General features: G+C 33.2%; 1 protein-coding gene across 2 annotated transcripts in view; it reads right to left on the bottom strand.

Moving 5' to 3' along the window:
* Nucleotides 1–3119: 3119 nt before the first annotated feature.
* Nucleotides 3120–13579, bottom strand: part of LOC108734871 (homeobox protein SMOX-1-like) — a 154943-nt gene continuing 144483 nt past the window's right edge. Inside the window, exons 4-6 of one of the 2 annotated variants that reach the window (XM_018466585.1) lie at nucleotides 5870–6360; nucleotides 4045–5486; nucleotides 3120–3664 (exon numbers count right to left, since the gene is read on the bottom strand). In XM_018466585.1, the coding sequence (XP_018322087.1) occupies nucleotides 3249–3664; nucleotides 4045–4837 (1209 nt within the window). In that variant the 5' untranslated portion in view covers nucleotides 4838–5486; nucleotides 5870–6360 and the 3' untranslated portion in view covers nucleotides 3120–3248. Of the gene's footprint in view, nucleotides 3665–4044; nucleotides 6361–13579 lie in introns of both variants that reach the window. The other variant, XM_018466586.1, reaches the window with a different exon arrangement.

Consider the following 13579-nt stretch of genomic DNA (forward strand, 5'->3'; position numbering starts at 1 on the left):
TTTTTTTTATTAATACAAAGTGATTTGAAAAGTGGAGTGAGGCCGATATAAAAAAAAAAACAATTTATTTGTTTTTCTTGATCGTTTAAATTTCTTCTACTATTAATTAAAACCGAGTCAAATTAAAATGCGTTCACTTCAGTTGTACTAAAGTTTAAAAGATTTTAATTTTGCAACTCGAATTCTTGGCAGAGTTTATTAATAAAAAATGTTATTGGGACTGCTGGAACTTGTGTTCGCTATACGTATAATGAATTTTGAATTTTATTGCGTAGATATTTTTTATTTAACAAACTATTAATTGGGGTTCATCAATTGCAGTTATATTTCCTTAACTCGCACCTCTTAAATGCAACCAATTAAGTTAGAGTTAGAGAAAATCCTAGTTAAGGAAAATTTCTTCTTTATTACCGTCAAGTATTATAATTTTTGTTTAGAGGACAATAAAAGTTCAACTTAAACAGACAATTTACAATATAAAACTTTCACTTGAATCTCGAGGTGGAGAAAAATTCGAGTAAGAGAAACGAACAAATTCGAGTTAAAATTTTTAGAATAAACATAAAACAGTTTCAGTAGGTATATCAAAGGGTCAAAAAATATTCGAGATGCAGAAGTTCGACTGTACCAATATGTATACGTTTTATAGTATAGGATATCCACTAATCTGGTAATAAACGGGAAAGATTCAAAATTTAATTTTAAAAAAATGATATTATGTATATTGCATATTGGGCTTTCTAAAATTTTTATACCAAGTTTGCTATATTTTCATGATAAATATTTACGTAAAGATAAGTTAGATTATACTTTTCTTTTAAACTTGTTTTTGTTGAATGAATTTAAAAATGTAATAAAATAAGAAATGTATACGGATTCTTGACTAAGTACAGAAGATATTGTCATACCTTTAAATAAAACAAATTACAAAAACAAAATATCAACAAAACAAACAAAAGTACACGGCTTAAAGGATAAAGGTGCTAAAATTTTCCAAAGTAAAGGCCGATCAAGCGAGAACTATCCGCAAGATCAGAATAAATTATTTTAAAATTCAGAACGTTATGTTCTTCCGAAACCATTAAGTAAAATTTTTTTTCGGATAGGTTCATTTTTAGCATGAATAATATTATCATTATATCGATATTAAAATTATAAAAACCAATTTAAAAAGTCAGAATAATACTGTTTTCTGATTCTTATACTCGGCCTCCTAAAATTGAATTGTAATAGCACAAATTGTTAAATGTCAATGTATTGATATTTGTTTGGATTTTATGAATAATAATAGAGTTTAGTGTAACAGTAAATATGATTTAAAAATAGAACTAATCAAAATTATTTTCAAAGTCACAACAAATTTTCCATTCTAGCAGAAATGTGGTCAGCCAGGTGTTTGAAAATTGTTGATAAATTTGGGTAGGCTGCCGCTTACCAGCAAGTATAAATCAAAAGAGATACGTTAATAATTTATTTCTCTGTATAAGGCGTACACACAGTCATTTTTATAAACTATCTCAGACATCCTAATTAATCGAAAACACTTTTTAGGAACTTCAGCAATATGTAAATGCATCCCGATACATCGCAGAAATATATTAATTACAAAATCTTATACAAATAAATATTTACACTTTGATAGATGCTCATTCGCTAAGGATATGAATAATGGATAGTGGCGCACAAATTCTCAACTTGAGAATGAATATGTTAGACATTCTTCATAAAAATATATGCAGGCTTGACGAAAGCACGCTGCATTTTGAAACCAATTTTTCATGAGACAAATCTGTCCGATCTATAAATATTCATATCGCTGAAAAATTAAAAATCCGGGTAGTAAAGACGTTATCCTATTTTCACATACCTACTTATAGATTAGTTCGATTATCGAGATGCTAATTTTGACGTTAGATCTTTGCGAGTAAACCGGATAGTAAATTTTTAAAAAATTAAAAAAAAACTCAGTGAATAGCTAATGTTCTAGTTCATAACTATATACGTAATGTATTGCCTAAAGGTTTTATCTTTATTCTATTTCGAACGTAAATGTTTAAATATCCCAAATAGCAATCGAAAATTTCTGAAGAAAACATTGATGCTATTCTCAAAATACCTTTGTAAGTACTGAAATAGTAAAGAAATAAAGAAGTTGTAGGACAATGGCACATTTTTAAGAATTACTATTTATTCATTTAGTTTAAGAAAATTTATTGGGAAAATTTATGTATTTTCATTGAACTGATTATCATTATGTAATTGATTGGTTATAAGAATTTTGATGTATTGTCATATTATTTATAAGTAAAAAATAAATAAGTTTAAAAACGTTACAAAATTTATTTAAAAACGCCACTTTTGGTGTCAAAGTAACAACAGTACTGTGGTAGTATAGGTTAGGTGTGTGAGATACTATCAAGTATTTATTTGGTTTTTTTTTTGGTATTTACTGTGAACACATAAAATATAAAAGTGCTGTGGAACGTAACTAAATAAGCATTTAAAGTCCAAAATTCCACAAAACGTTTAGAGCTAATAAGGATTTCGACATCTAAGGTGTCATCCTCACTCATTCTTCTAAGCGTTTGTAGAATTTTCGTGTTTAAATATTTATTTATTGTGAATACGAAATAAACGCTAGTTTTTGGATGTAATAAACAAAAAGCCTTAATTCAGTGTGTCAGCGCCTACTTCAAAAAACTTTTTCTGCTTTGAAAGGTCAATAATTGTATAAAATTACATGTCTAGAACAGTTGCATTAAATTCGCTTTCCTACATTAACAGCAGATGCATTTGCCGGGTTCGTCGTCTAATCTCACGTTGATGTCTCCCATGCATTCTATTGAATTACACGGGTTTTTGTAGATTTGAACAGTCTTTAAGTTCTTATTACTTCTGAAACCAACTGATTATAGTTATTTCAAACCATACTAAAAGTAAATCTTTGATAATTGCCTGCATTTCGCGGAAATATTGTAGTTTTAATGGTGACTGTTTAAAAATTGACATTCATTTTTTAAGCAGTTTAGTGATTCAGATTTAGATCGTACGTTCCGAAATATTATTTACCTTTTATTCTAGAGTAACACGACACTAAAACCTCACTCACTTTATTAATCTCTATTTGAAATTAAACTACTACAATATATATTTATCTGTATTATTTATATATAAATATAAAATTCGATTTGGCAAATCATATAGGAACGTAACTATTTATTAATTAATACTATAAAAATTTTGATTGTTCACGATAAGCATGGTGGTCCGGGTAAATTCCTAAACTGAGTCATGGGTCTTGCAATATTATCAAATGGGTTACCGTTCTGACCCATCGTTGATATATCTCGAGGAGAGGGGCACGTTTGAGTGACACAAGGTGTTCCCTGATCCACTAAACCTTGATCGTTGTTCATGTTAATGTCTTCGCCACCACTGTAAGATTCGACAGTTCCGAATTTATTAGGATCCTTTTTGGCTTTCATACGACGATTTTGAAACCAAATTTTGATTTGACGTTCTGTCAGACACAACGCGTGCGCTATTTCGATACGTCTTCTTCTTGTTAGGTATTTGTTAAAATGGAATTCCTTTTCGAGTTCTAACGTTTGATAACGGGTGTAAGTTTGACGGGTTCTTTTTGACGTAACGTTTCCATTTTCAACTGAAAAAAAGTAAAAATAATTTAAACATAAGAATGTCTTTATTCCTTTTGCATTAGTGTTTCTAAACTAAGTTTAAGAAAATATAATGTTCATATATTTAAACTGTCCATGCAATAGTTGAAGATATTTGAGCTTTCTATTGTAATTGAAATTCTTTACTTATTCGAGATTAATTTTTTTGGCAATGTAATAATTTTTTCAAGTTATGTAACGAAAAAGCTATTCTAGCTTTACTGATTTTTGTAATTGTTTTATTTTTAACAATCTAACAAAATTAATTATCTACATTTTGCAAGTTGATATCGAAATCGTGAACCAAGATTCATTGTTAACCACCATGTAATGAAAAGGAACAATAATTTATTCAGCAGGTACTAACCTCCAGTTTTCATCCAGGGAAAAATATTGCCATGAATTGGTGGTACGGTACCGGCGTTGGGACTGCACACGCTATTATCTTCCGAAGACGTGTCAGCTTTCTCCTTTCCTTCGAATCTGCCAGGTGATAAATTATCCTTCTGTAGATTTTGCAAAGGCGACATAGACGATGAGCTTAAATCCATGTTAGAGTCGATAACGGTATCTCTACTATCGGTAAAATAATTCTGTTGTGCTACACCTGTTCTATTTGGTACAAATTCAACCGGTTTCCTTTCGAGAAGCGCCCTTAGGGCTGGAGAATCTCTTTGATCGTTCACTTCACTAACACCACCTTTACACTTATCCTGACGGGAAGGAACCGCATGATGAGCCCAAAGATCTTCTTGTATTTCGTCACCGTTCCACTCTTTGCAGTCTCTAAACTTTTGAGTTTGCAATGAAGCACTGTTCCATGGTAATTCTTTGGAGATTAGCGTTGTAGATGTGACCTCTTGATTCCAGAAGTCTTGAAATTGTTGGTAGGCATTTAAGGGTCGGTTAATGCTGTTATAAATTTCACACTTATTACCACTAAATAAATTGTAAGGTAAATCAGGTGGTTGTAAAGCGAAATTAGGCTGATAGTAGGGTTGGTTTAATGTGTTTCTTTCGCATTCTTCCGGGAACTCACTTTTCACTTTAACTGCACCGGGGGCGGTTTTTTGAGGGTCGTTTTCGTAATTCTGCGGCGCGTCGTAAGTCGGATACCGATATTCGTAACCGTTCCAAAATTCGTGTGTCGAAGCACTCATTTTAATGGCTGCAATCTCGGTATAGAAACGTACGCGAAGGGTGGTTGCAATTCACTGCCGAGGGTGCTTGCTTGCTATGGAGTTTGTCACCCCGCCGTGTCCGGTTTGGCACGACTTTGGCACGTTCGGATAAATGTTAAACATTGTCAACTATTCCCGAAAAGCCGGATCGGGCAGGAGGGGTTGCTACCCCCTAAGGTTCACCGCGTTGCTCTTTTATTTCGGCAGCTGCTTCGTGCTGCATGAGCCGCCCCCACCCATTGACGGCTTTTTCATCTTATTTATTGGGGTATCGGTCAATCGACAGGCTGTGAAAGTTACACATATACATGCATACGTACATACACGTCCTTCGATCTGTACCTACACTACGCCTGCCGAAACTGTCTGCCTCGATGCAATTTATGATTCAGAGCGACCAACTTAGGGTGACTTCATTGTTCTATTTGTTTTCGGAACCAACAGTCATGAATGTTTTTATTTCGTTTTTTCGTTGGCACCATGTGCGTTTACCTAACACCAATTTCACCAATGTGTATTAATTTGAGCTAATTCGGAATTACACTTTAATCTTCTTGCATCCCATACTTCAAAAACATTAATCCCCTTTCACGATGAGTGTTGGATCATTGTATCTCCAAATAAAACTCTTAAAAGTTTCAATACAAAACGATAAATAAGTAACCATCGTTCTTCTTTAAAGATATATTTAGCTGGCGAAATATTTGTCGGAGTTTTTAACAAAAAGGTTGCTCATATTTCATTTTAGTTTCAAACTTTTTTGCTAATATGTAAGGGCTCCGCCACATAGTTTAGTGATAATATCTTTAAAAAAGATGATACACTAATTGAAAACTGAACATGCCAACAAATTTTCTATCACATGATGATTGTTTCATCAAGAAAACAGTTTATTGAGGTATTACTTTTGAAGAACTCAAAGTTTCGTGAAACAACGGTCAAGTAAAATGAAATTTGTTGAAATTTACCTGCATTTAGTCTATCATATCTCTATATTCTTTGCGTACTTACGAATTTCAGCCAAGTTGCAACAGACCCTATTTTATACAATCAGTTTAATTTTTTAGATTTTTTCATGATTCAAGATTCAAGTTTTGACATTCAATTCTTCTCCATTTTGAAAGCATGTTTTAGATAAAATTGCAACAGTGCTATGCTTGATACTTTTTCAATATCAACAGTTCAACTTCATAAAATTTCCTTATCAATCGGTCAGTCTGTATATGGTAGAACAAAAATGTGGTACCTGTAGATTGGGACACACTGTATATAAAGAGTTTTTGCTACAAGATTTTACAAACTAGCCTCAATGCTCTCTTTTATTCTTTATGCTGTATTGTATTTTTTATTATTGACTTAAAGTTTAGTTCCGCTTTTTCTCAGAAAGGACCCAAGCCCCTTGCCCTACTTGGTCCGAAATGGTGTCCCAAAAATACCTGGTCGTGTATTGTATGGTGTTATTCCATTTCAACATCGTGCACATCCCTCGAATTGACTTCGTCCTGAATAGTACAGAGGCAATAAAGCAATAAAGTATGAACTGTCTGAATTTTTCGGTTGATTAGTTCTAAACTTTGAAACGCTTCACTTTTATACCTCTATACGAATACAATTGTGAATGCTGATGGTCATGTTTACAAGAGAAATTATGGTTTGATTGGTTATAAATTTTGGCAGTTTCAGTCAAGAAAGAGAAAGTAAAAGGTTTCAAATTTAGCTGTTCTATCATAAATAATAATTGTTCACACTTGCCTGCCTTATTTTTTGAGTATGTTTATATTACAAAAGAAGAGTTTTTTATACGAGAGAATCTTAAAAAACTTTCATGATCCTTTAGGAGTAAATTAAGCATAAATAAAAGAGCACCAAGAGATGATCCTTAAAAAATACTACATTCATAAGAAGCAACCTTTCATATATCTGTATAAAAAGTAACAAATTGGATTAGGTACTTAGAATATGAAAATTAACACATAAAACCTGAGGTTTATCAAGAAAGTGTTATAAAGTTCGAAATATCATATAGAAGTAATAGGAAACTCATTGTATAACAACTATACCAATACGAAAGTACAAAATCGTATATGTAAGCACTTACTGAAGTTTTAACATCTCCCGTTGATGATTTATTTAGATTTTCCGAGGAAATGAGAACATTTAGTAAACTAAAAGGCTTATGTTTTAAAAATAATCAAAATAAATTGGGAGTTTTACCCTATCAACATTAGATATTACATAGGTCCGTTTGAGCGTAATTTTAAAATGCATATAGATAAGATTTATGATGTGCCAAGCATATTGACACTATACAACGTGTAACAGAAACAATTGCGGAGATTTGGAAGGTGTAAACTAGACGCAATAAACAATCATTATGGTAAGTTCAGCAGCGTGATTAAGGATAAAACAATTTTTAAGACAATCACACTAATTTACAATCTGAAGCCGGTCCTGTGCGTGAATTGTCAACGTAGCTATCTCCGAATAGTGTACTCTGTACTGCAGTAGAAACTAAACTATACAGTTACGTCGACGGTAAATGTAAGTTGTGCCGTTTATCAAGCGTCTAAGGTAAACACAAACAGTTTTTTATTACAGAGAACGTTTATACTAAGTAAATTAAATAAGTAGGTACATTACATACAGAACTATGTAGGATAACCGGTGAAGCAAATTTGCCTGTAAACAACATCCTTTCACAAAAATTGGCTATTGGAACCACCGACACAAATCCACTCGCGACTGAAAATCAGTTTCAAGCAAAGCTTGCACTCGTTGCAAATGATAAGGATGCAGCAACTGTTCCTTTAAATTCCGCTACACTGTTACATACGAGGAGCCAATGTTCCCTGCTGTTTCGCTTGTACTATTTAAAGGGTTGTCCTCTATGAAATAAAGAATTTCGTCCTATATGATATGAATTACACATCGATTGCCACATGCAATATTTGAACGTTAAAAGAATAAACGACTACGAAAAGTTGTTTAGATACACACCCTGGAGTAGCACTCAATCTAATCTAACAGTACATGAGCAAAAAGATACAAAACAAATTCTACACTGTTGTTGGTAATTATCAGCTGATTGAGTGCGGCGTATTTATCAGGGCCGAAATTGAATTTATCTGTATTTTCATGAAACGGCGAACTGTACGACTTACATCTACTGAATTTTCTTGTTTTATACCTATGCACTTATTTCTCTTACACCCTGTATATTTATGCAACGAAAGTAACACCTTTAGCAAAAGTACCATTAATTGTGCCCTTTTTTAGATTTCAAAAGAAAGTAAAAAATAACTGGTCGTAATTCCGCAGTCTAATTTTAAATAAGCAATATTTTGTTAATATATTGTTCATTTGAGGATAAATACCGTGTAACTGGCCTTATAAATCTTTATTTGCAGCTCTGGACTATGTCCACATGCGCTAATAAGCAGAATAAATTACACTGGTTACATTTCAGGTCGGACAGGATTGCTTACGTTCATATACATACATAATGCATATACCTACGTGTATATGTATATTATTTTTTTTATCCTTCGTCTTAACTCTGCCCACGGTTTATACTGATCTGATAGGTGTTTATTTGACGTCCGATGGTAAATTACTTAATCGAGGGAGCGTTGGTACGCCGATTTTAGATTTATTTACAATGTTTATCAAGCTGTTTCTTTGCGCTGGCAACATCGGCCTACACATTAATTTCGTATTCAAGATAAGTTACAGTGGTTTCTATCTTGTCTAATAAAGTTATAACGCGGCGAATGTATTCGTGTCTCGATTTAACACCTGAATTTTACAAATGCGGACTGGAAGCAACGGTTTTAATCATCCGTTCGATTTGAGAGATTGTTCGGTTTATTCTCAATATTTAAGAGGCGTGGAAAGTTGACAAGGAATGTAAAAACCCACTAGAAACTAAAAATGAGTTTCCTGCAAGGCTTGTATTTGCTGTAAATGATAATGATGCAGCAACAAAAGAAATACAACATTACCAGCTATTGAATACGGCATTGCCTTGTCGCATTTCTCTCCAGAATCGGAATTTTTACTACGTTTTTCTCAAAAAAGATCAACTATGGGACCTATGAACATTTACTTAATTTTCTTATTTTATAATGTCCTATCTCCTTCTGCAAGGTTGCTCCTTATTTTAGAGACACTCACACAAACACACACTATAAATGAGAATTCAACTGTACAGGGTGTTTATAAAATAAATAGCAACCTTGCAGGAGGAGACAGGACATTATAAAATAAGAAAATAAAGTAAATGTTTACAGTTCCGATAGCTTACCGTTTTAGAAAAAAACGAAGTAAATTTAATTCGCATGCTGGAGAGAAATGCGAAAGCTGGTAATAGTTACATCAATACAGTTCCAAAGTATAATTCAGATAAAAAAGCATATTATTATTATAACAACCCACTAACGTTTAGCCCGCTGATTGGAGGCTTATATTTCATCATTTTTAATAAATAATAAAATTTGCCGAACCTAAACATAACGGGATTCTAAGATAATTTAAGAAATCGACTCTAACCTTATTTTTTCACATTTTTGTGCTTTGCTGATGCTTTATAAATAGAAAAGAAAACATTAAATATGCTAATTGAACATCCTGACAATGTACAAAAAACACTCTTTAACTCGGTTATAGTTCTTACCAATGACAAAATTAAACCCGTATTTAAGGTACTATCATTAAACGTAAGAATAAATGACTTATATGTGTAAACTAAATCTAACCCTTAACAAATATTTTGTGTTATTGCAAGTTAATTTTTCATTTTCGTAAACTCATAATGGGTAAGTATCTACCACAGTTGGTACAAGTGAAAAGATTACTCATCTAAACAAATATTTATTTTTGATTTTACGGTCCATGGGCTCGCTCACAGATCAACACAGTTACATTTGGGCTAGGTCTTGTCATTCTCCCTTCATTTTCCTCTACAACCCCTCGTCATCTCCCATCGTGCCTTTACAATGGAGACGAATGCGTTTTCGTTCATAATAAGATTCGGTGGCCGATACGTATCGATATACGCTGTACGTACGCCTAATAGATGTGTATCGTATGTGCATGTATGTGTGAGTGAATGTGTGTTCATGGGCCAATCAGTATTGACTGCCGTATACTATTGTTCCGCGCACAAATACGGTCACTTACAGAAAACGCTCATTACGCCGAATCATTAATAACGTAGTTGTCGGTGCGATTGAAATATTTAACTTTGACACCAAAATGCCGCCAACTAAGTGATTCTACGTTAATCACTTCGGTGTCTGCAAATGTATATCTTGATATACAGAGCGTTTAAAATAAAGAAACGTGATGTTTAGTGAACGGCGAATATCCGGATGTATCTACAATTGTGCGCAACTCATATGTAGACCATACAATCGAATTTTAGAAAATACCACAAATGGCGCGGTAAACGCCACCTGTAGTACGATGCTACATTTTAGGATTAAGGTCCATTTAAACATATGGATATCTACTTACTGAAACGAATCCCGGCGTAGCTAACCTCAACGTTTTAGGCACGTTACCATAATCGAATAAAATAATTCGAAGTGGTCTGTATTATGTCGAAACTGCCAGACGCGAATCGCGATTTCGATCTAAAAAGACCACTTCGAATTATTTTATACAATCGAGTATTTTGCATGTTTCGATGATGATTGTAAAATCCAGTATTTTGACAAACAACGGAATAAGAGAAAATAATACCTCATGATACGGTGAAATTGAAATCATTAAAATAATATAAAATGGTACAGCATTATTGGTAAGAACCCTTTGGCAACACAAATTTGTTAAATCATCTTGGAAATTTCTCTCTAAAGTATTGCCAGATTCTCCAATAAAAGCTAATCGGAATCTTTGAAAACTGTATCGGAATTAGCTCATATGTTGCAGGTAATCCTTCTTTAATAGTTAAATTTCTTATATGACGGTCAAAGGCAAGCGATTATTCAAAAGAAACTGAATTACTTATACAGGGTAGTCTATTAAGCGCGCCTTGCTCTCTGGCGGTCATGCCGTTGAAATTGGAAGATGCTTCCAGTAAAAAGTGTCCCTCATCAAATCAAAAATTTCAGAGATGTCGGAATATGTACCATTGTTGGTGTAAACCGTTCATTTTCATATTTAATAATTTATTGTAAATAAAGTTTGTTCTCAGTATTGTTTATATCAAAGTGTTATTCTTTTAAGCAATAAACCATTTTGAGAAAATTCAGCTCATGAAGTCACGGCAACGTTTGTGTTGTGTTGAGTTTAAGTAATTTTATCAATAATTCGAGTAAACATGACAGAATGTGTTTTCGGTTACAGACCCATGCCGCCTAGGATATATCCGTTTTCTCTGTACATTACAAAATAATTAGTTTGAAAACCGTCAAGCGTAGACCCTAATATGCTTTAATAAAATCGAAAGGAAATTTACTTTTGCATCCGACGATGTCAGAATCAACATAGCTTCCCATTTAAAAAAAATGAGTTATTGATGAAAATTTGAACATTACTAAGGTAATGATTTAATGTGCTTTGCAAGAAATGATTAGATAGAAAGCCAAGTGCGTTTTATGCTCTTTTCATTAGCAACAGCCGCATCTTTTTATCGAGTATAATTGCGGAGATATTAAAATTTTTGTAAGGTACTACAAACGTCAAATTTTCTTGAAATTACTAAATAACTCCAAAAAGATATCGCGCAGGCAAAAACTATGCTTAACAAACTGGACATTAAAATCGATGCTGACTTCAAAAATTTAATAATAGGTATACAGGATGTTCCATTTAAAATAAGACATTTTCTTCAAATTTCAACGGCAAGACCGCTAGAGAGCAAGACGCCCTTAATGGACTATGCTGTGTATAAAATCATGGTTATAATGTATGGGTGTATATAACTTTTTGTTTTTTATATTATTGCCGATAACTTTCATGACTATGTTGTGTATGAGAGGGTTTTCCGAAAAAAGATACATTTCGCATCACAGCAGATGACGACGCTTCACGACGTTGCGTCGTCATCATAAATCGTCCGAGTCCATTGAATGAATTCCATCGAGCAGCAACGACACAAAACGGCAGATTCCTTTTGGAATAGGAATGCTTAGCATACGTACATATACGTGCACAAAAGTGTTTGTGTGTGTAAATGTATTTACGTGTGTATTTGTGTGCGTGTGTGCGTTCGCTCAAGACCGAGAGCAAGAATCGCCTATTGTTGCGTTGAACTGCCACGGAACGATCCTTATCACATGTCATATCGACAGCTTCATTACAATTTATCAAGCAAATGCATCTCAGACATGGGAATGTTGTGTACGGACTCTTTCCGATCTCTCGAAATGTCCGTTTCTTGTCCGTCGAACCGATTACTTTGTGTGGTCGTCGTACACTTGACGGGATAATATCAAAAATTTTATTCATTTCCCGTCTATTTATTTTGTTTTTATTTCCCTGTACATCGATAACTTGATAATTAATTATTATTAAAAGATTCTCATTTCAGATAAAGTTACTTTGCACTTTATACTTTAATACCAAGTTCCTCAACAGAATGCTTAAATTTCTTTATTGAAATGAATTTTGTTTACTTTTTATTGATACCTATCGAGGCTTTTACTAGAACCAAAATAAAATATTCTGGCAAAAATTTAACTGAATTAGGTTTATCATCGGAACTATAAATATTGTTCATAACCAACTAAATCGTTTGCTTCATCAACTTTTCACGTTTGTACTACTCAAATAATCAATTTTTGACAATTTAAAGTTACACACCATAGACGAATAGTGTTTGTGTGTGGTAGCCCTATGATGTTACGTGTCAATAGCTATAAGGGCATAGAAAATACAGGGGTTGAAAGTGGTTGGCAAATTTCGGCCAAAACTTTTGAAAAGATATTTTAATCACCAATAATGTGTGAAATTAATGCACTTTTTTGGTCGTGTGGGTTTACCAACCCTAAGCCACTAAGCATCATTTTAGAATGTAAGAATATATTAGAATGTTCTTGAATGCTTCTAGAGTTGTCATCTGGAATGTCCTCGAATGTCTAGAATTATTCTCAGGTGGAATGTTCTAGAGTGAATTTGACAGGAATGTTTACGGATTGTTATGTGTGAGTGGCGAATCTGATACTATATTAAGGCATTTTCATATATAAATAAAAAATTTTTGGAATCTCTAATAATGCACGACCACAGACATACATTCGTTTAAAATAAGCGAGAATGTACTGTTCGTTTCAAGAAGTGGAGATATGCCCCTTCTATTTATTAGGATGCGCCGTAGCATAATTCCAAATTCAATCATATTCGTCTGCGTAGCTCATTTCTCCACCGATCATCGAGCAAAACAAATTTTCTGGCAAAAATTTAACTGAACTAGGTTTATCATTGGAACTATAAATATTGTTTATAATCAATCGTTTGCTTTCAAGTTAAATAATATATATATATATCAACATTTCACATTTGTACCACTAAATTAACCTCAATTTTTGACAGTTTAAAGCTACACACCGATAGTGTTTGTGTATGGTAAGGGCGTCGAAGATACGAGTTTTGAAAATGGTTTGTCTGGGCTATTTACAATTTCCACCAAAGCTTTCGAAAAGATTTTGCATGCAATCTCCAATATTATGTGAAATTAGTGCACTTTTTTGAACGTGTGGGTTTATATACGGATCGACC

This window comes from Agrilus planipennis, unplaced genomic scaffold (genome assembly GCF_000699045.2).
Source record: "Agrilus planipennis isolate EAB-ADULT unplaced genomic scaffold, Apla_2.0 scaffold50, whole genome shotgun sequence".
Classification (NCBI taxonomy): domain Eukaryota; kingdom Metazoa; phylum Arthropoda; class Insecta; order Coleoptera; family Buprestidae; genus Agrilus; species Agrilus planipennis.